The 23,230-nt window shown below is 39.5% G+C and overlaps 1 protein-coding gene across 8 annotated transcripts in view; it reads right to left on the bottom strand.

Annotated features, from left to right (window-relative positions):
• The window catches only part of SMG6 (SMG6 nonsense mediated mRNA decay factor), a 228,349-nt gene that overhangs the window by 85,551 nt on the left and 119,568 nt on the right, over window positions 1–23,230 (bottom strand). The window contains exons 14-15 of one of the 8 annotated variants that reach the window (XM_027624849.2): window positions 17,387–17,438; window positions 3,893–4,613 (exon numbers count right to left, since the gene is read on the bottom strand). The exons of 6 other annotated variants lie outside the window; for them this stretch is intronic. In XM_027624849.2, coding sequence (XP_027480650.1) covers window positions 4,438–4,613; window positions 17,387–17,438 — 228 coding nt within the window. In that variant the 3' untranslated portion in view covers window positions 3,893–4,437. Of the gene's footprint in view, window positions 1–3,892; window positions 4,614–17,386; window positions 17,439–23,230 lie in introns of those variants that run through there. One more of the 8 variants, XM_027624851.1, reaches the window with a different exon arrangement.

Below are 23,230 nucleotides of genomic sequence, written 5' to 3'. Positions count from 1 at the left end.
CCATCATGGCAAACCATCCCTTTTTGCATCTGAGATAGTTTTCTAAAGCATTTATTTCAGATAGAAAGAACTTCCTTTTTTTTTTTTTAAGATTTTATTTATTTATTTGACAGAGAGAGACACAGCGAGAGAGGGAACACAAGCAAGGGGAGTGGGAGAGGGAGAAGCAGGCTTCCCTGCTGAGCAGGGAGCCCAATGCGGGGCTCGATCCCAGGACCCTGAGATCATGACCTGAGCCGAAGACAGACGCTTAACGACTGAGCCACCCAGGTGCCCCAGAACTTCCTTTTTTTAAGGGCATTTTGGTTGATAAACTTTCCCAGTTCATATTGTTTAAAAATGTCTTTGTAACACCAAAGTACAGCTAACAAAAGAAAAAAATAAAGATTTCATCAAAATTAAAAATTTCAGGGGCACCTGGTGGCTCAGTTGGTTAAACATCTGACTCCAGCTTGGGTCATGATCTCAGGGTCCTAGGATCGAGCCCCTCGTGGAGCTCCCAGCTCAGCGGGGAGTTTGTTTCTCCCTCTCCCTCTGCCCCTGCTCATTCTCTTTCTCTCTCCTTCAAATAAATAGAATCTTAAAAAAAATTAAAAATTTCATTATAGTGAAAAAACAATCAGCCCACAGAAAGGGAAAAAATATTTGCAAATCATGTATCTGATAATGGACTCTATCCAGCATATATAAAGAACTCCTACAACTCAACAATAAAAGACAATACTTTTAAAAATGGGCAAACTTTTTGAATACACATTTCCCTACTTTTATAATATCTTTACAAAGTACTTTCACAGACCTGAACATCTCTTGTACCATTTTTGAGGTCGATAAGGCAGTTATAGGTTTCCTAGTTTTATTGAAAAAGAGACAGAAACCCAGAGGTGAGGGGAAAAAAAAGAAAAAGAGAAGCCCAGAGAGTCTATATGAATTGTCCAAGGCCACACAACCAGTCTATAGCAGAGTCAGGATCAGAGCTCACATGTGACACTTTCTTTTATTCTACCTTGCCTTCCTTTGCCTCAAAGGGAAAAAGTTAATGCTCGGGTATCCCAAGGCCAATCAAGTGAGAAAGTAGAAACTGTATTTTTAAAATGTATACAATAAGCACATAACAAAGACACTCGACATCGTCAGTCATTAAGGAAATACACATCAAAACCACAAAGGGGTAACACTTCACACTCATTAGGATGGCTATTATCAAAAAACCAGAAAATAACAAGTGTTGGTGAAGATGCAGAAACACTGGAATTCTTGTGCACTGCTGGTGGGAATGTAAATGGTGCAGCCATGTGGAAAGCAGTATGGTAATTCCTCAAAAAACTAAACATAGAAGTACCATATGATCTAGCAATGCCGCTTCTGTGTAGACATCCAAAAGATGTGAAAGGAAAGACTTGAACAGATATTTGTACGCTGCCCATGTTCATAGCAGCACTACTCACAATTGCCAAAAGGTGGAAGCGACCCAACCGTCCATCCCATGGCTGAAGAGATAAACAAAACGTGGTGTATATAGACAACACAATATTATTCAGTCTTAAAAAGGAAGGAAATTTTGACAGACACCACAAAAGAATGAACCTTGAAGATGTTATGCTAAGTAAAATAAGCCAGTCACAAAAAGACAGATATTGAATGATTTCACTTATATGAGGTTTATCATCAAATTCAGAGAAAGATGGTTGCCAGAGGCTGGGAGAGGGAGGAAATGGGGAGTTAGTGTTTAATGGGCACAGTTTCAGTTGGGGGAAAATGAAAAAGTCCTGGAGATGGATGGTCGTGATGGCTGCAAAACAATGTGAATGTATTTAATGCCACAGAACCATACACTTAAAAATGGTAAATTTTATATTACGTATACTTTAAAAACTACAACTTAAAAAAATGGAATGAGCCTGTTTTAAATAAAACTTTAATTAGAGGAAAACCCCCCTCCTTGCTCCTCCCCCTCTCTGAAATCTGGTATAGCCATTTTCCATCTTCTGGCACACTGACAACATAAGGAAGAACAGATTAAAGCTATCGGTGGACCAAAAGCTGCACTCTGACCCTGGTACATTTTGGAGCAAAAAGCAACCTACCCAGGCCTGTAGTTACTCTTTGACTTCATGGTCTGATTCTCAAGGCCAAAAACTATCTTGGACTCCATGTGAGATTCTGAGTTAAAGGAAGGAACACCAAAGCCTCTGTTTAGTCATCTGCTTATGGGTTGGGCCCTCCAGGAAACAGAGTTGACTCTTAGTCTAGAAGGCTAAAACTTACCTTATATCAAAATGTAAGCCAGGGGCAAAACACAAATTCCAACATTAAGTTCCATGTCCACAGGACTTCAATGTTCTCACAGGGAGGACCCTGCTCATGTTTTGTAATCCTGAAAGGCAGAACTGCCTGCTCTTTAACATTCAGTTAAACCTGAAGGCTAGAGGGAATGTAGACTGAATTCTGGGAAAAAGGTGTTCTTGGTGGGGGCCAACTGCATCCATTCTCTTGAGCATCAAGGGCCTAGTATCAATGCATTGGACAGATGATGTTATGTTTTCTACTGTGTTCATCATGATACTCCAAAAGAACACAGCTACATCCCCACCTAGTCAGGAGTAGCTAATCTCTCAGAAGCTAATCTCTTGACTCCTGGATGCTATGGAAGTGCTCAGACCCAACTCTGATATTCTTTATATGCTGTTTCCCAGAGTTAGACAGAAGGCGAATCACTGTAGATCTCTGCCTGTATGAAATGTTAAGTCTAAAGTAATAAGACAGGTTAAAAAAAAAAATCACAAATGAGTATCAGAGTAATTAGGGTATGTGGTAGTTACACCTCATACCAAGGCGGTGAAATACTCTTCCCCCCAGCTCGCAAGCCCAGATCTCACTTGAGTATGGAGGACTTTTTTTTTAATATCCATAACCCAGCTGTGACACTTCCTTCCACCTCTACCTGTACATCTGTTTCCTACAGAGTGCTGCTGCCGCAAGTGAGATGCGTGAGGCTTCTGTAGATACTGGGGAACAAGATGGAACAAAAATGCTTCACACCTGGCTCCCAAATTACAGGAACGCTGGACTGGGGCCAACATAAGCTGGCACAGCACCAGCTGAAATGGACATCAATTAAGGAACCTGTCATCTTTCAAGACTGCAGGGTCTTTTTTCACTCTGCGATCCACACTGCTCCACAAACCAGCCGGGGCACCACTGGTAGAGTTTTCCAGATGGGATCATTTCCCTTAGATTCCACACTTGCAGATTTATTGCAGAACTTGTTTTTAACCCCTCCCTTTGTTGTTAAAGCCTGAACTATTATTCCACATTACAATTTTATCTTTAATTAAATTTATTTGTCCTTAGTAAAGTGAGAAATTTGTACCTACATGAGCAGACACAGTTTTAAGCCTGCCTAAAAGATGTTTTGTTTACAAAAAGGCATTCAAATAACTGAGATTGTGAACGGTCAGAAATTCTTCTCTGTATACATCACTCCTACTGGGGTCAAAAGCCAGAAAGCCTCGACCAGACTACATTATCCTGGAGAAATGGACAGACCTCTGGGACTAAAGCAGGCCTCCTCTGACCATCGCATGCAGTGTTAGTGATCCATGTCATGTGCACAAAGAAACTCTGCTCGTGTGTAGTCAGTGGCAAATGTTATTTAAGAAACATACCTTAAGAGTGTCATCAATTAAAAAGGGACAAGAGTCTGGGAACAAGCCCAGCTGATCAGGAGGATCACAGAAGTGTAGCTCACCATCTTTGCCAACATGCTCGGCGTGTCGCTCTTCCTGCTTGCTGTTCTCTGATCACTACGTGGCTGTCAACAATCCCAAGAAATAGGAATGAAAGTGGTGCTTTCTCTGCCCCAGGGTTCCAGGACAGAGTCTGAGGCAAGATGGAGGGTGGGAGGGGCTTTTACACTTCATCGCTCCGCCCATCACAACATGCAAAAGCAACTACACCTGGATCTTTCCAAACAACTTTTATTTCCTCAAAGTCTTCCTTAACCTTATAAAACAAGAAGGTGCCACTAAGTAAGGGCCAGTATAGAGGCTTTCTTTTCTACTTCCTCTCCCCAGTATAAAAATATAGATCTATTTTCTTAAAAAGTGACAAGATTCCACATAATACCTTTTCTTGACTTTTGTCCAATGGGGCAGGACCTATTTTCTCCACTGTACCTAAGTGGGCTGCCTTGCGGAAAAAACTCCATGCAACATGAAAGAGTACCATGATAAATAAATATCTCATCCACATTTAATACATGTTCTGAGAACTGAATTCCATTGCCTAAGGGGGCTGCCTGTTGCTGCCAATTTGCTTCTCATGGCAGAACCCTGTGTGGCAGAGCCCTGACTAGGCTCTGCCGATGCTTGTTTGGAAAAGAGTCCAGCTGGAGATGAAAGAAGCTCTTCAAAGGGGGTGACTCCTTGGAGGCTATCACTTTAGGGCTTGGGAATGATTACTTATCAAAAACGCCTTCAGTCTGGAATATATTCTGGGCAAGAAGCTGGCTTGCCCTCTCGGGTGTTCCACTGGGGTCTGCAGAGCTGGAGAGGCCACAGTAGATTTGGAGTGATGGCAGAAACTGAAGAACCCAGTTGAAGGTAAGAGCCCTAAATCCACATCGTAGGTGGGGACAGGAGAGAGAGAAGGAATTTAAAAAAGCTTCAGACATCCGTCTGCACAATTCAATCTTGGCCCACCCTTCTCCCCCACCCCCCCTTTAATTTTAAATAAACAGCTTCAAAAGGGGTGGTCCTCACATTTTTCTGCTGACTAAGGTCTCGATTTCCTTACTTTCCTCTACCAAGACAGCCTGAAACCTCTAGCTCTCAGCATCTAATCAGTCAAAACCTAGTCTCTGAAGTAAAAGGACTTGCAAGCTAGATCAAGAGAAAATATTTGTGACACATATATAGCTGACAAAGGACTTGCAACCAGGTTATATAAAGACCTCTCAAAACTCAGTAAGAAAATAAACAATAATACGCAAACAATAAATCATGGAACACTACATCAAAAACTAATGATGTGGACACCTGGGTGGCTCAGTTGGTTAAGCAACTGCCTTTGGCTCAGGTCATGATCCCGGAGTCCCAGGATCGAGTCCCGCATCGGGCTCCCTGCTCAGCAGGGAGTCTGCTTCTCCCTCTGACCCTCCCCCTCTCATGCTCTATCTCATTCTCTCTCTCAAAAAAATAAATAAAATCTTTAAAAAAAAAAAACTAACGAGGTAGTGTATGGTGGTTAACATAACATAAAAAAACCAAACAATACAATTTAAAAATAGGCAGAAGATTTGAAGTCACTTTACCAAAGATATACAAATGGCAAACACATGAAGAGAAGCTCAACATCATTAGCCATTAGTGAAATGCAAATTAAATCTGCAATGAGGTACCTGTTTTTTGTTTTTTTTTTTTGAGGTACCTGTTAGAATGACTTAAAGCAACAACGACAACAACAAAATGTGGAATCAAGTGCTGGCAAGGATGTGGACAAACTGGAATTCTCATACACTGCTGGTGGGAATGCAAAATGGTTATAGCCACTTTGGAAAAGTTTGGCAGTTTCTAACAAAATTAAGCATACAGTTATCAAATGACCCATACATTCATATCTAGGTATTTACCCAAGAGAAATGAAATCATAAGTTCACATAAAAACTTATACATGAATATTTGTAGTAGTTCTATCCATAATCACCCAAACTGCAAACAACCCAAATATTCAACTGGTGAATGGATAAGCAAATCGTGGTCTATCCTACAATGGAACACTACTATGCGACAAAAAAGCATGGATTAGTGATCTAGGCAACAAGGATGAAAAATGCATTATGTTATAATGAAGCCTCAAAAAGCTAACTGCTGTATGGTTTAATTTATATGACATTCTGGAAAAGGCAACGTCATCCCTATGGCAGAAAAAAGACCGAGGTGACTAGGGGTGGAGAGAGGGGTTGGTTGCATGAGGGAGTTTTTTTTGGATGATGGAAATGCTCTGTATCTAAATTGTGGTGATGGTTACATGTTTGTCAGAACTGTATAACAAAGAGTGGATTTTAATGTGTGCAAGCAAACAAACAAACAAGTTTGGGTCTCTCGGGAAGGGAATGAACTAGAGAGACATCGCTGCACTCCGTGCTCAGGGATACCTGGGAATGCATATGGCTAGAGTGTGACAGGGCTGACACAGAGCCTCTTTTCACCCCGAAATTGTAGGCAATATTAAAACAGACCCAGATTTCTGTTGAAGTAAAAGGAACTTTATACTCTTTGTCCCCCAAACTTTTCATTGTTGCAGAGACAATGCAATCTTCTTTATACAGATAGAAAGATATCAACTCCTGGCCTGGTTTTCCTCCTCCCCTTTCCTTTCCTGTTTCATTTGGGCAGAGATCTCTGTTTCTACAACGGGCAAAGTATATGCAAGTTTAAAAATCAAGAGGGAAATCAGAGATTTAGGCTAACTGCAGACCCCTTGGTCTAAACGAGTTAATGTGCAGAGCACCTACTAAAAGTAAATCCTGAAACCTTTTTTTAAAATAATAAACACCTTCCAAACTCTAATTAAAAGTATTCTCCAGAAATCTGTCATGCTCTCAGTGAGTGAAGTCAAAAAACATAAAGTATACCTGTAAAAATAGAATTTCTTTTAAGGTCATCATTATTTAATAGTGAAATGATGGGGATGGGCACCTCCGAAGGGGCAATATTTTGAAAGAAAAATGATACCTCTTATAGTGTGGTCACAGGTCCATAGGGAGTGAGGGGGTCGAGTGGCTAAAGATGTGTGTTCCATCAGTACCTGGAGAGCTGTGAAAACAGTCAGCTTGGAAAAGAGAGCATATTCCTACTCTCATTTTAGTAGCTTATCTTCACACCTCTGCTTCACAGCTTACTCCTTCTAGTACTTCTTGGGTGCCTCAAGCGAGAAGAAGGAAATGGTACTTGGAAACTAACTAAACCAGAAATTTAGCTCCTACCTTCGAAGAGCCCAAGCATATAGGGATACGCACACATACAAATGCAGAGAAAGAGCTTTTTCATTTAAATGGAGGAAGCTGCCATGTCTACCTCTATAAGCAAAAATATTAATCATCCACCGTCTGGTTTTAATCCACACGCTCCTGATCCTGCATCTGAATGTATTGTTATCAGGGGAAGGAGCATTTCTGCTCAATCTTATTCACCAGCCAAAAACCTGAAAATGTGAAAACCACATTGGTGAAGTGCCTTCTTGGGGACCCAGAAAACTCTGAGCTGCTGCTTTTTTATTGTTTTCTTTCTTTTAAAAATGATGAACAAATGTGAATTTCAGAGGGTCTGGAGGGGGAAAAAAAAGAAACAGCTCAAGTTACAGGTCCCTCATATCTTGAGTGACAATGTCCTCAGGGAAATTAGCACTTTCTCTTCTCTATTTCCCAAAGGGGATCCAGCCACACAACCTGATTGATATCAGCCCATCAGAGACAAGCTTGGGCATCCAGGTGCATCCCTTATGAGCATTTACAAATGAAATGGCAAGCCCAAACAGTAAGCCTTTGCCTCTGGTCTCTGTTCTTCTGGTTTGTGCTTTGCTAGCAGTAAGAGCAGGGACTGATACACCATCTGAATGAGTCTAAGCATGCTTCTCCCACTGTCCGTGCTGGAGACCCTTTCCTCTCCTCAGGTTTCCTAAAAAGGGTCTCCAAGCTAGTATGTGGGCTTGAGTGCCTTCAAAGCCATTAGTCACCACCCTTGCAGCCTCACTCCAAACTGCGAACGGGGCCACCCGTGACACAAAAACTCTGGCAAGATTAGAGGATAGCAAGAGCAGAAGAAACCACAATACGCCTGAGACTCCCAGGAGAACAATGACTAGTGCTGGTGGGGAACAGACTGACAGACAGAGCAGACAGACTCTAACCAGGCCTCACTCTGTTTTCGATGCAACACAAATGTTTTCCATTAGAAGTTCCCTGCCCCACAAACACTCATACATGTGGCTATGAAATCCACATACTTAACTTCTGCTTTTCTGGCACTCTGACCCAACTACCTCTCCTGTTCCTCTGGAACAGAGCAAAGTTGAGAGAAAAGAGATTCTAGTACCCCCAGCACAAAGGTAAGGGGAAGAGAGTCAGAATCAGATGCATGCTTACTAAGTACTACCCAACATGAGTATGACTGAGCAAGCTAAAGGGGAGGGAGAAAACAAGGACGTCTCTTTTGCCAAGAGAGAAACAAGTACTAAAGTTTGGCTCTACTTTCTAGTAAAGTCTGCAGCTGATCTTCATCAGGAGGTGTCAGTCGCCATTAAAAGCAAAACAGGCAAAAACCTCAGAAAACTCATTACAAAGCCTGCAAAATTCCAGTACTCAGAAAACAGAATATAGGCTGATCAGTAACCCATGTTTCAAACACTCTGAACGAGCCGAGTATCACAGCTGTGAGAAGCCGAACCAGAAATCTTTACAGCGTCAGCAACCATCCTCCCACCGTCTGTGGGACCCGGCCCAAGCTCATTTCTAATCACAGAGGTAGGGACATATGGCTGTGTGGCTAATTAATCTCCACCCTTAAAAAAAAGGAAGAAGAAAACTATAAACAAGTAAGAATTCAAAAGAACAATTAAAAAAAAAGAATGAACATTGAAAAGAAAGGAAAAAGTGAATTTTTAAAATGGCATGTAAGAAATAAAAGGAAATCCCCTATTCAGGCAGCTCTGGAGTTCCCTAATTGCACAAGAGCAAAGGACACCCCCCAATGTGGATGCCTTATTAAGCAATTGCTCAACCTACACGCATTGTGCAATTCTAACCCTCTAAAGCTTCTTGCTGCACATGTGCAAACCACGTTTTCCACTGCACTCTAGAATTAGGAACAGTTTCTCATTTTTCTCTTCTTCACTTTAGGGGGGCTGTGTGCATGAGGGAAAAAAATCTACTGCTAGATAAGCATTCACTACAAATGAGGTTTTACATTATTTCATCTGGTTATTTCTGAGTTTACTCGTAGTTAAGAAACATTTGGATTTACTCTTAGGCAGCTAAAGATTCATTTTTCCTGTCACTGACAATAATGATATCACAAAAAATTGTCCACGAAAACATCGAACCTTCAAAAGCCTTTGTTCCAAATGGTTGCTATTCTGGAATATCTGGAGTACTTAAAAGTAGCAGTCCCTACTTTGCAGCCAAAATTCCAGTGGAAGCCTGGGTAAATCACAGTGTGTCTTATTAATCACAAACCTTTCTTTTTAGAGAAATCTAGTTAAACAATCAACAAGAATGATTAATAGGTGTATACAAAGATGAAGAAAGCATGACAAGAAAACCCAAAGGTCATGCAGGAAAAGACAGATTTGACTTCATAAAAATTTTAAGTTGTACACTGTAAAAAATATAAAGATTATAATACTAGCTACAAACCAGGAGACAATATTTGCAACATATAAAATAAAACTATTGGGGCGCCTGGGTGGCTCAGTCGGTTGAACGGCTGCCTTCGGCTCAGGTCATGATCCCAGGGTCCTGGAATCAAGCCCTGCATTGGGCTCCATGCTTGGCGGGAAGCCTGCTTCTCCCTCTCCCACTCCCCCTACTTGTGTTCCCTCTCTCGCTGTCTCCCTCTCCCACTCCCCCTACTTGTGTTCCCTCTCTCGCTGTCTCTCTCTCTCTCTCATGTCAAATAAATAAATAAAATCTTAAAAAAATAAAACTACAGTGTTTACAAACTCCTACATATCAATAATATGTAACAATATAAAAATGAGCAGGGCCATAAACATGCAAGTCAGAATGGAAGAGATATAAACAGACAGTAAATATACAGAAAGATCCTTTATTCCACTAGTAAGCAAATTCAAGTTAAAGTGAGATGCATTTTTTAACCCAGAAAATTAGCAGAAATTAAAAATATTGGTATAATATATAGTATTTGTAAAAGTATGAAGAAACAGACACTTGTATACTGTCATGGGAGTGTAAACTGGTATAATCATCTCAGAGAGCAATTGGCAGTATTTGTAAAAACAGTAAAATTTGTGTATCTTTTGATAAAGGAATTCCACTTGTAGCTATCTATTCTAAAAGAACAAGTCTTATAAATATACAAGGATTTAAGTACAAGAAAGTTCATTTTAGTACTGTAATAACAAAAATTGGACATAACTAAACAGCACCTTAAAGACAGAGAGTGGGAATGTATATTGGTGCAGCCATTACAGAAACCACTATGGAGGTTCCTCAAAAAATTAAAAATAGAACTACCATACAATCCAGCAATTCCACTTCTGGGTGTTCATCTGAAGAAAATGAAAATATCAATCTGAAGAGATATAAGCACCCTATATGTTCACTGCAGCATTATTTACAACAGCTAAAATATGGAAGCAACCTAAGTGTCCATCAGTAGATAAATGTATAAAGAAGGTGTGATGTATGTATACAATGGATTATCATCCAGCCATGTATAATGAAATCTTGCCATAGCAAAATGAGAGAAAGACAAATTACTGTATGATTTTACTTATATATAGAATCTAAAACAAAACAAATGAAAAACAAAACAGAAACAAACTCACAGATACAGGAAACAAACTGTTGGTTACCAGAGTGATGAGGGGTTGGGGGGAAGGTGGGTGAAACAAGGTAAAGGGGATTAAGAGGTACAAACTTCCAGTTATCAAATAAATAAGTCACAGGGATGAAAAGTACAGCATAGGGAATATAGTCAATAGTGTTGTAATTACTTTGTATGGTGAGAGATAACTACACTTGTCATGGGGATTTCACAATGTATAAAAATACCAAATCACTATGATGTACACCTGAAACGAAGAGGACACTGTGTGTCAATTATACCTCAATAAAAAAAGATGGATAAATTATATCTATAACAATGGAATATGATGCAGCTTGAAAAAGACTGGCATAGATTTATACATACTGATTCAGAAATAGTTGCAAGGTGTGTGTGTGTATATATATATATATATATATATATATATATAGAAAGCTAAAAAAGAGTAATGTATACACAACATGCATTTTTATTAGAAAAGTTAATATTCGGTATATGTATGTCTGCAAGAATGGTTACCAGACTGTTATTAGCAGTTTTTGCCTGTTTTGCTTTTAATGGCGACTGACACCTCCTGATGAAGATCAGCTGCAGACTTTACTAAAGTAAAAGCAAATTTGGGAGGAGGGGCTGGTAGTCTTATATTCTACAGTTCTATATGATTTTAATACTTCAGATAGTAGATTACTTCTGTAATTAACAAATAAAGACAGCTCTGTTTCTCAGCATGATGGAGTAGGTGGTACTGGACTAGTCCTCCCACTATAAACAGCTATAAAATATCTGAGGTAACTGCTTGTAGGCAGTGGACAACAGGCAGTGCAAGACTGTGATCCCTAAAATACCAAACTCATTGAGAAATAGTTCAGATTTGTGGTTACCAGAGGTGGGGGTAGGGAGAGGGCAAACTAGAGGAAGGTGGTCAAAAGGTGCCAAGTTCCCGTTATAAGACAAGTACTAGGGATGTAATATACAACACGATGACTACAGTTAACACCGCTGTATGATATATCACAAGAAAATTTTTTTCTTTGCTTTTTATTGCATCTGCATGAGATGATGGGTATTAACTAAACTCACTGTGGCAATAATTTTAAAATATATGTAAATCAAACCATTATTTTATTAAACATATACAATGATGTATGTCAATTATTTCTCAATACAATTTGGGAAAAACATTAGAAATATTTTATGATTAAAGTTTGTTCCCCTTTCATGAGAGGAAAAAAAGACTGTGCTCTCTGAGAGAAGAGAAATTCATAAAATGAACCCATGATCACTCAGTCCTCTGCTTGGGGATAATTTTCCAACCATGACACTGAAAGCTGAGTCCCAAGGAAATTATGGTGCTCCTGATGAGCGGAAGAGGCAGAGGCAGAATTTGAGGTAGCTGAAGGGGATGGAATCAGCAAGTAGGGAAATGGACAGGAAGAAGTTGTACAAAGAAAGGGCATAAAGTACATGTGAGAATCTTCAGTGAATAAGGGGATAAAGGCTGGAGTGTACATATGCAGCCAAGACCACCAGAGGCTGACCAAAAGGCAGCTGCTACAGGGCTAGGGGGAACAGAATGAGATAGTAAAGATGCAGCAGTGGTGCGGAAAGAGCACTGACTCAGGATGGGGGAGTTGGGAGTTCCAACACTGCTAGAGTGAAGGTTTTAGCACCTTGTTAACACCCCTTGGCAACCATCTGAGACTCCAGAGGAGCCACACCCTAGAGTGAGAGCTAATCTAAACTGCATTCATAGATCCTAAAAACCCAGCCTAAAACAAAGTCTGCAGGGAAGACAGAGCTTGGAGGTTGACATGTTACTGGGGCTTGGGAAATATCCTAGGTTTCTATGTAGCTGCCCTCAAAATATGTAAAAACCAAGCCTACAGAAGTTCAAGATGATCAAGCAGAAATTTAACTGCCAGTTTAAAAAAAAAACACAGAGGAAGGTAACAAGATCCAGAATCTAACAAACGATCCAGTGTCCACTGACTGTAAACAAAAATCATTAGACACAAGAAACAGGAAAATGCAATCTACATTCAAGAGAAATCAAATGTTAGATGGCCCACATGTCGGGATTGGCAGGCAAAGATTTTAAAAGCAGCTATTATAAATATGTCCAAAATATTAATAAGAAGGATGTTCAAAGAATTAAAGGGAAATATAGCCTTAATGAGTAAACAAATAGGGAATATCAGCAGAGGAAAATAAATTATAAAAAAAGAATCAAGTAGAAATCCTTTTTTTTTTTTAATTTAAAGATTTTATCCATTTACTTGACAGAGAGAGACACAGCAAGAGAGGGAACACAAGCAGGGGGGAGTGGGAGAGGGAGAAGCAGGCTCCCCGCGGAGCAGGGAGCCCGATGCGGGGCTCGATCCCAGGACCCTGGGACCATGACCCGAGCCCAATGACTGAGCCACCCAGGTGACCCTAGAAATTCTTTTTTAAAAAGATTTTATTTATTTTAGAGAGATTATTTTAAAGATATTATTTATTTATTTTAGAGAGAGAGATGGAGAGAGCATGCGTGGGAAGGGGCAGAGGGGGTAGAGAGAGGGAGAGAATCTCAAACAGACTCCACTGAGTGCGGAGCCCTACGCAGGCCTCAATCCCACAACCCTGAGATCACAACCGGAGCTGAAACCAAGAGTCCAAGACTCAACTGACTGAGCCACCGAGGTGCCCGCCAAGTAGAAATTCTTAAACTGAAAAGCAAAAGAGCAAAATAAAAAATTCACTGGATAAACATTATATTGAAAATGGCAAAGAAAGAGCCCATGAACGTAAAGACAGATTAATAGAAACTAAGTTATCTGGGGGCACCTGGGTGGCTCAGTCGGTTGAGTGTCTGATTCTTGGTTTTGGCTCAGAAGGTGATCCTATGGGGTCCTGGGATGGAGCCCTGAGCCGGCTCCATGCTCACCGGGGAGTCTGCTTAGGATTCTCTCCCTCTCCTTCTTCCCCTCTTCCCACTGATGTATTCTCTCTTTCTCCCTCTCTCTAAAATAAATAAGTCTTAAAAAAAAAATAGAAACTAAGTAATCTGAAGACTAGAGAGAAAAAAATACTAAAGATAAACAGAGCCTCACTTATGTGTGGGACTATTTAAAAATGTCTAACATATACATAATTGGAATTCCAGAAAGAGAAGAAAGGGTAAGTAGGGTAGGAAAAAAAGAATAATCTCTGGAAGATATCCCAAATTTGATGAAAAACACCAACTTACAGATCCAAAAGGGTCAGTGAACATCAAGCAGAATTAATGTAAAAAGAATTACACCTATGCACATCCCAATCAAACTTCTGAAAACCACAGATAAAAACAAAATATTCAAAGCAGACTCCCCCCAAAAGATACATTATATACAGAGAGGCATATGAATGCTGATTTCTCCTGAGAAAACAGTGGGTGCCAGACAATAAGAGAAACACATTTTGAAGATGCTGAAAGAAAAAAACTTCAATCCAGAATTCTATATCTAGTTTTTTAAAAAAAATCTTTTAAAATCAAAGATAAGGGGGGGGGTGTGGAGAAAGAGACATTTTTAGATAAACAAAAGCTACAGGAATTTGTCACCAGCCACCTGCTGTGTCGTTTAGGCTCAAGAGAAATGATGATCACCTGGAAACTTAGATCTACTGAAAACAATGAAAAGCATGGAAAGCACCAGTAAATAAGTAGATAAATATAAAAGTTTATATTTTCTTATTTGTAATTTACTTAAAAGATAACTATTTAAGTAGAAATAATAACAGGGTACGGTAGGGTTTATACCATATGAAAAGCCAAAGAGAAGACAAATGCACTAAATAAGAGGGAATGGGTAAGTGGAATTCTACTATTTTAAGACGATCACATTTGTAAAGCAGGAGACAGGAAGCAAAGGTGTGAAGTGTAAAAAGGTTAAAATACACTCTGAAAAGGTAAGGATGCAAATCATTAGCCCTAGAACAACTGGGAAAAAAAATTTTTAAGGGTATTGTTAAGAAGGAAAAACAAAGATTTCTTAAAACAGAAAAAGCACTAATCATCAAGGAAAATTTAAAAGACCCAAATTTCATCAAAATTAAAAACATTTGCTTTTCAAGATTCTGTCTTAAAAGAAATTTAAAAAGCTAGCCATACACTGTGAGAAAATATTCACAGGATACATATCTGGTAAGGATTTGTGTCCAGATTATATAAAGAACTTTCACCAACTCTATAAGAAAACATCAATATCCCAAATTTTGAAAATGGGCTGCGAGGGATTTGGACATTTCCCAAATGAGGACCTATAAATTGCTAATAAACACAAGAAAAGATGCTCATCATTAATTACACAAATGCCAATAAAGCTAAAATGAGACCACTTCACACTTTACTAGAATGGCTAAAATTCTAAAGACTAGAAATACCACATGTTGGCAAGGATGTGTAACAACTAGAATTCTCAAGCATTGCTAGTGGGAATATAACACGGTGCAATCACTTTGGAAAATAGTTTGGTAGTTTCTTTAAAGTTAGCAATATACTTATCATATGACTGAGCAATTCTACTTTCAGCTATTTACCCCCAGAGAAATGAAAACATATGTCCTTAAAAAGACTTGTACATTAATGTTCACAGCATCTTTATTCAAAACAGCCAAAGAATAAAAACCCAAATGTCAAAACCCAAAGTGAACGGATAAACAGACTGTTATATATCCATATAATGGAATACTGCTCATCAATAAAAGGAATGAACCATGGAAAAACACAACATGCATCAATCTCACAGATACCATGCTGAGTGAAAGAACATACTGTATGATTCCACTTATATGAAATTCTAAAACAGGTAATACTAATCTATAAGTAAGAATAATTAGGGGCGCCTGGGTGGCTCAGTTGCTTCAGCATCTGCCTTCAGCTCAGGTCATAATCCTGGGGTTGAGCCCTACGTTGAGCTCCCTGCTCAGCAGGGAGTATGCTTCTCCCTCGCTCTCTCCGCACACCCCTCCCCACACACCCCTCCCCCGGCCCCACTGGTGCGCTTTCTCGAATAAATCTTTTTTTTTTTTAAGATTTTATTTATTTATTTGTCAGAGAGACAGAGAGAGAGCACAAGCAGGGGGAACGGCAGGCAGAGGGAGAAGCAGGCTCCCTACTGAGTGGGGAGCCCCATGAGGGATTCAACCCCAGGACCCTGGGACCATGACCTGGGCCAAAGGCACACGCTTAACCAACTTAGCCACTCAGACGTCCCTAAATAAATAAAATCTTAAAAAAAAAAAAAAAAGAAGAATTAGATTGGTAGTTGCCTAGGATGGGGAGCGGGACTGGGGAGATTAACTGCAAAGGGGAACCTGGAACATTTTGGGGGATGGTAACATTATATATCTTGATTGCGTGGTCATTACTCAGGTATATATATACCACCAATACATTCAAATGTAAGATTTTATTGTATGTAAATTATATAGCAACAAGTTGATTAATAAAAGTAAAGGTATTAACTTTAAAATAGATTATTTTCAGATATCTAAAATTATAAAGTAAAAACATAATATTCTGTTACATATATGAGAATTACACTAAAGAAAATAAAGGGTGGGACAGGAAGTACGGAGGCAGACATTTCTGTCAATAGTTAAGTCCTCTCTCTAGGTAACATACTTCTTCCTCTTACCCATTTCAACTTTATTTTTTTTTTTTAAGATTTTATTTATTTGAGAGAGAGAGAGAGAGAGAGAGAGAGAGAGAGAGAGAGAGAGAGAGCATGAGAGGGGGAATGGTCAGAGGGAGAAGCAGACTCCCTGCTGAGCAGGGAGCCCTATGCAGGGCTTGATCCCAGGACTCCAGGATCATGACCTGAGCCAAAGGCAGTCGCTTAACTGACTGAGCCACCCAGGCACCCCTCAACTTTATTTTTTATTATGGCCCATATTTATTTAGTCTTGAGCCAAAGATGGTTTGTATGTATATCTGCAGACAGGCAGGCAAACTTCCATCACTCACCTTCAGGTTTTTATGTATCAGTTACCCCCATCAACCAATTCCATGAGTGCTTGTTCATCTCTAAGCAATCCTGCCTGCAAAGTCTGGAGCCCAAGGCATTGTCCTGATTTTTTGGTCTTTATAACGTTGCACTACTCTTAAGATTTTTTTGCTCTTGGGCACACCTCCAAAATGATGTAGATCATCCTGTGCATAAATTCAGTCCTCTTAGAGCACTCTCAAGGGTTTCCCAGAAATAAGTTCGCTCTCCAAAGACTCATATTGTAGACACTCAGCTATCTTTGGGCATTCGAAGATGTGAAGAACATTCAACTGAGAGAGAAAGCAGCAGATAAATTCAATCTGAGCATCCATTCCCCTCATATGAACTTTTACTTCTTTGTTCATTCTCAAGAACGATTATGGGAGATCAGATAATCTCCCTAAACCAGGTCAAGAATTCCCAAGCTCGGGACACCTGGGTGGCTCAGTCAGTTCAGCGTGTGCCTTCGGCTCAGGTCATGACCCCAGGGTCCTGGGATCGAGTCCCGCATTGGGCTCCCTGCTCAGCGTGGAGCCTGCTTCTCCCTCTGCCTGCTCTGCCTGCCGTTCCTCCTGCTTGTGCTCTCTGACAAAATAAATAAATAAAATCTTTAAAAAAAAGAAAAAGAATTCCCAAGCTCCTGGTGATAAATCAAGCTCCCAGTGAAAGTAAAAGAACTGTCAAAGTTAAGAAGAGAACTGGAGGTATACCAAGAAATATTTGTTCAACCCCTCTACTACTGTACTTATATTTAATTAAGAGTGTGTGCTTTAAACTTGGATTGCTTGGATTTGATTCCTTCATTCTTACCTGTGTCATCCTGGGCAAGTTCTTTCATAAAGTTCAAATTCCCACGGGGCTTCTGTGACATTTAAATGAGATAATGTAAACATTAAAACAGTACCTAGCACATGATAAACACTCACTGAAAAGTCAGATGTTTTGCTCAGGGCCCTCTTGGGAAAAGAGATCCAGATATGTGACTCTTCATATATACTCTGGAAAAACATATTTTTTAGCATTCTGAATATAATTTCTTTCTGAAGAGCTTAGAAACCTGTCTGGCAAACATGGAGGCAAAGTATATGAACTCTTTGGTAATATGCCCTCCATTCCAAAGTTAAAGACAGAATGAGGAAGATTATTTATACCAGAAATCTTTATTATTTTTACCTGAGCCAAAATCTTTGCCTGATGACTACAACCCTGGCAGCCACCAAATTCCTAAAACCATTGGTTCTCAAAGTATGGAACCCGAACCATCAGCATCACCTGGGAACTTGTTAGAAATGCAATTTATTTCTGTCTCTCCCTCCCGAATAATCAGAAACCACTGGGTGATGGGCCCAGCAATCGGGTTTTTTTAACAATGCCTCCAGGTGATTCTGATGAATGCTAAAGTATGAGAATTATTATCCTAGAACAAAAAGAACACCTAGTCATTGACCTATGCATTGCATGAGCATAAAGATAATGGAATTCCACAAGGCCCCTTTGGGGAATTAGGTTTATAAATCAGGCAGTAACTGATAAATCTGAAAGTACTGGAGTAAACAGAAGCAGTAATCAGTAATTCTATAAATTTATAAACAATTAGTAAAGAGGTAAGAGGGAGCACAAAAAAGGTGAGGGAGGGCAACAGTGAGGCAGGCAGAGAGATATACACAATACAAACGGTCAGCGCCAAAGGGCCACTGGTGAAATGAATCATCAAACAAAGCGGCCCATCAAGGTATTTACTGCACTTCAAGCGAGAAGGGGAAAATTTTTTTATAACATTTGCTAGATAGAAACCAGAGGCCTTCTCAAAACACTACATAACTTTTACTAAGTTTATATCCGTACCAAGAGCTTCTTCCACTAAACAGGCAAAACAGAAAAAGAAAAGATACAGTTCACAGTTCATTTCTAAATATCTGTGCTGGACATGGTTTTTCTTTAGGTATCTATGGACTGATAGGGAAGTATGAGGAGGAGAAACTGACTCAAAGGGTGAAAACAAACAAAAGATCTTATCTAGCATGGTGACAAAGGAACATCCATGTTCTTATTACCTAAAACATAGAATGTTGCACCCCTCCCAAGTTTTCAAAAGTTCTCATCTCATTTAATATAAAAATAAAACACCGCTTGTACAAAGGCAACCAAAGAAAATTCAAAAGTTATTCATACGTAGCCATCACAGGGGCACCTGGGTGGCTCAGTTGGTTAAGCACCTGACTCTCAATTTCGGCTCAGGTCATGATCTCAGGGTCCTGGGATCAAGCACTGCATCAGGCTCCATGCTCAGAGGGGAGTCTGCTTGAGATTTTCTCTCCCTCTGCCCCTGCCTCTGCTCACACATGCACTCTCTCTCTAAAATAAATAAATCCTTAAAAAAAAAAAATCCATCACAAATCATTAAGAAAAAAATGGATGAGCATTCTAACAGTAAAATGGGCAACGAATACAAGGCAGTTTATAAGAAATGTAATACCAATAAGCACAAAAGCTTTTTTAAGATTTTATTTATTTGACAGAGAGAGAGAGCAAGAGAGGGAACACAAGCAGGGGGAGTGGGAGAGGGAGAAGCAGGCTTCCTGCCGATCAGGGAGCTGGATGTGGGGCTCGATCCCAGGATGAGCTGAAGGCAGATGCCTAACCAAATGAGCCACCCAGGTGCCCCTCCAATCATCCTTTTGATACTTTCTTTTTCTTGTCTTACTGTACTGGCTAGGACCCCCAACAAAAACTGAATGCAACTGGTAATTACCATCCTTGTGTTTTCTATTTCTTGACCTGCTTGGTGGTTATATAGTTCCTCATTTTGTGACAGGTCTTTTTGTTTAATGCATTTCCATATGTACATGTCATAACTAAAAAAGTTAAAAAAGAAAAAGCAAGCAGCAAGAGAAGTAAACAATAAAGAGCCTGGCAAAATTCTCCAGTTTGGAAGGGTGTATTAGTTAACTATTGGTGCTGTAACAAATTACTACAAATTTAATGGCTTAAAATAATTCAATTTATTACCTTACAGTTCTAAAGATCAGAAATCCTAAAATCAAGGTGTTCACAGAGTGTTGTCAGTTTTGTCAGCTGACAAGGTGTTGACAGTGTTCTTGGAGCCTCTGTGGGAGGCTCTGTGCTTCCTTGTCTTTTTTAGTATCTAGAGGCCACCTGCATTCTTTGGCTCATGGTCCTTCCCCTTATCTTCAAGGCCAGCGCGTACTATCTCCAAATCTCTCTCACTGGGACCTCTAGTTCCGTCATCACATCTTTTTCTCATTCTTGACACTCCTGCCTTCTTAAAAGGACCCTTGTGATTACATTAATCACACCTGGGCAATCTAGGATCATCTTCCCATCTCAAGATCCTTCCTTAACTTAATCACATCTGGAAAGGCACTTTTGCCTTGCAAGGTAACATTCAACAGGTCTCAGGAATTAAGATGTGGACCATCTTTAAGGGGCCGTTATTCTGTCTACCACAAATTGTGAGGACATAGGGCAGATGCAGAACACCACTTGGAAGCTTTTTCATTGCTACAAATCAGTAGCACTCACAGTCAGCATTTCAGGGGTAAAATACCATACTAAATGGGAAGTGGCCAGGGGAACCTGGGTGGCAGGCACAGTTGGTTAAGTGTCCGACTCTTGGTTTCAGCTCAGGTCATGATCTCAGGGTTGTGAGATAGAGCTCCATGTTGGGCTCTGAGCTCAGTGCAGAGTCTCCTGGGGATTCTCTCTCTCTCTCGCCCTCCTCTTGTGCTCTCTCTCTCAAAATAAATAAATAAATCTTTAAATAAAGAGAAATGGCCAGAGAGTAGAATTTCCTCTTGACATGGTAGGCCACAGCTCCAGTGAGGAGGTCGGAAATTGTCGTATCATTTATATGAAATAGAGATCAGACACAGGAAACTAGCTCTGGTGTAGTAGCTCCACTATATACAGAGTAGCAAATGTAGAAAATAAATTCATTTATTAAGATTGCATATCACCTGGCCTCCTCCCCACTCCCTTCAGGGTTGTGACTTGATAATACAAACTTATACCAGCTGTAGACTTGAGAAGGAGATTTTTAAATAGTATTTGTAGACAAAGGAGGAATCCCATGAGAATCTACATAACCTATTTTGGAGCAGATATCAGACCTGAGGAAACCTTTCTTTGTTCAAAGAAATGTAACTGGCCAGAATCAGATTGTAGAAATCCAAGTTGGGGCCTATGAAAAAGATCTGCAACATAAAAAAGGGAGAACACAGCACAGAAAGAGATAGAGAAACAAAGCATATTTGCAGGGAGTGTGGGGAATGTCAGATGAAGAAGATAGTCTTAAAACTGAATTTTTAAAATCACAGACACTGTGAGGTAATGATAAAAGAAAAAGGACAAAACAAAGACAGATAAAACGGACCTGGATAAAAGGTGGGCAAAAATATAAAGGTTCCAGGATAACATAGGGAAGTAATGTAAGGAAACACACAACACAATAGCAGACTTAAAAACTGAATTAGAAGCAGTAAAAGGTAAGATAAGCATTCTAAAAATCTCAATCAATTCCAGAGAAGATAAACTTGAGAAGCTCTCTGACAATGCTGAGGCAAAGCAAAAAGAGATTAAAATGATGACAGAAAAAGAGATGTAGAAGACAGTGAAGAATAGAACAAACAGAACATTAACAATCAAGGACATAAGAGATGAAAACTTTTCTGGTCCAACATCTAAACAAATCCTCATACAATTTGAAATTTAGGATTACAAAAAGTTGTAAGTTACCCACTGTGGACCAAAAAAAGAGTTTGCCTTCAAAGGAAGAAGTCAGACTTTTCTCCAAGTTTTCCTAACCGTTAATGCAATGGGATAATGCCTATAGTTTTAAGGGGAAAAAAATGTTGACCTAAGCTAAGTTGCCATTCATGTGCAAGGGCAAAATAAGAACAATTTCAAAATGCAAGTGTTCAAAAGTAGTCACGAAGAATGTCCTTGGTGGATCATTCAATGAAAAGAGCAAAGTAAGGAAAAGAATGCATACCACACTATCATTTTGATCATTTAGGTATATACATGTATAAACATATTTCGTTCAGTATAGAAGTAGTCTAAAAAGGTAAATATCAAATTGTTAACAGCAGTTACTCCTGGCGGGTGGTTTTTGACTGTATATTCTTGTGAATTATTTGATTCTTTCGCATGAGTACGTATATTACTACTATATTTTATAAAAGTCACTTTAATTTTTTTTTAAAAATTTTATTTATTTTTTGACAGAGAGAGACACAGTGAGAGAGAGAACACAAGCAGGGAGAGTGGGAGAGGGAGAAGCAGGCTACCCACGGAGCAAGGAGCCTGATGCGGGGCTTGATCCCAGGACCCTGGGATCATGACCTGAGCCAAAGGCAGACGCTTAATGATTGAGCCACCCAGGCGCCCCTAAAACTCACTTTAATTTTTAAAAGACATCCAGGTCATCTTTGATGAAAATATTCTTCAGTGTTGGATTTGAATAACAGATGAATCAAAGCACATAATAAAAATGGGAAAGCCGGGACGCCTGGGTAGTTCAGTGGGTTAAGCATCTGCCTTTGGCTCAGGTCATGGTCCCAGGGTCCTGGGATCGAGTCCTGCATCGGGCTCCCTGCTCAGTGGGGAGTCTACTTCTCTCTCTGTCTTTTGCTCCCCCTGCTTGTGCTCTCTGACAAACAAAAATCTTAAAAAAAAAAAAAAAAAGAATGGGAAAGCCATAGAGTATGATGGTGAGCACTGAAAACACTTAATATAAAATTAATTCTAAATGATTATTGTAAATTTAGAAACAACATGCAAGTGTGTGAAAAAGAAAATATTTGTAAGCAGTCCTAATTTTATATCTTAAATATGAGTCAATAGTTTTGGCTTTTTTTCTATTCTTGATGTTGATACTTTGAGAATAGAGGATCAACGTATGTTTTTTAATAAATTAGTTACTGGTAGGACTTAAAATATTTTCCATACCACCAAAGAACAAAAGCAGTATTTCCCCCAAAACTACATGTATGTGTGTACATATATATACATAGGCATGTATGCACGTGCCCATGTATACATATATATATATATATATATATAGTATGTTTATCTTATATACTATATATAAGTATATAAAAAACATAAAACAAGAACAAAGCATATCCTGTATGGTCTAATTTTATGAAAAGAAAAGAATAAGTATACACATATAAGCATAGGGGGGAAAAGACTGGAAGGATGTAAACTATGCTATTAACACTGGTTAATTTTACGTGGTAGTTTGCAGGTGATTTTTATTTTTTGTGATTTTCTGTATTTTCCATTTAAAACATTTTGGGGTAATTATGTATAAAACAAACAACACTCCAAAAATGTCATTTAACAAATAAATAAGCAGACAAGCCAGGAGTTCCAAAAGTTGGACAATTTAAGCCCCATCTTTAACCTCAACAACTATTTAAGAATGGCAAAGTTTCCTAGGATCCCACATCCAGACAGAAAGCAAAGATGCCTATAAGAATGAATGGGACAGGGCGCCTGGGTGGCTCAGTTGGTTAAGCGACTGCCTTCGGCTCAGGTCATGATCCTGGAGTCCCGGGATCGAGTCCCACATCGGACTCCCTGCTCGGCAGGAAGTCTGCTTCTCCCTCTGACCCTCTTCCCTCTCAT

Source organism: Zalophus californianus, chromosome 16 (genome assembly GCF_009762305.2).
Source record: "Zalophus californianus isolate mZalCal1 chromosome 16, mZalCal1.pri.v2, whole genome shotgun sequence".
Lineage (NCBI taxonomy): Eukaryota > Metazoa > Chordata > Mammalia > Carnivora > Otariidae > Zalophus > Zalophus californianus.
Note: the sequence above shows the minus strand (reverse complement) of the source record. Positions and strands in the feature narration are given on the sequence as shown.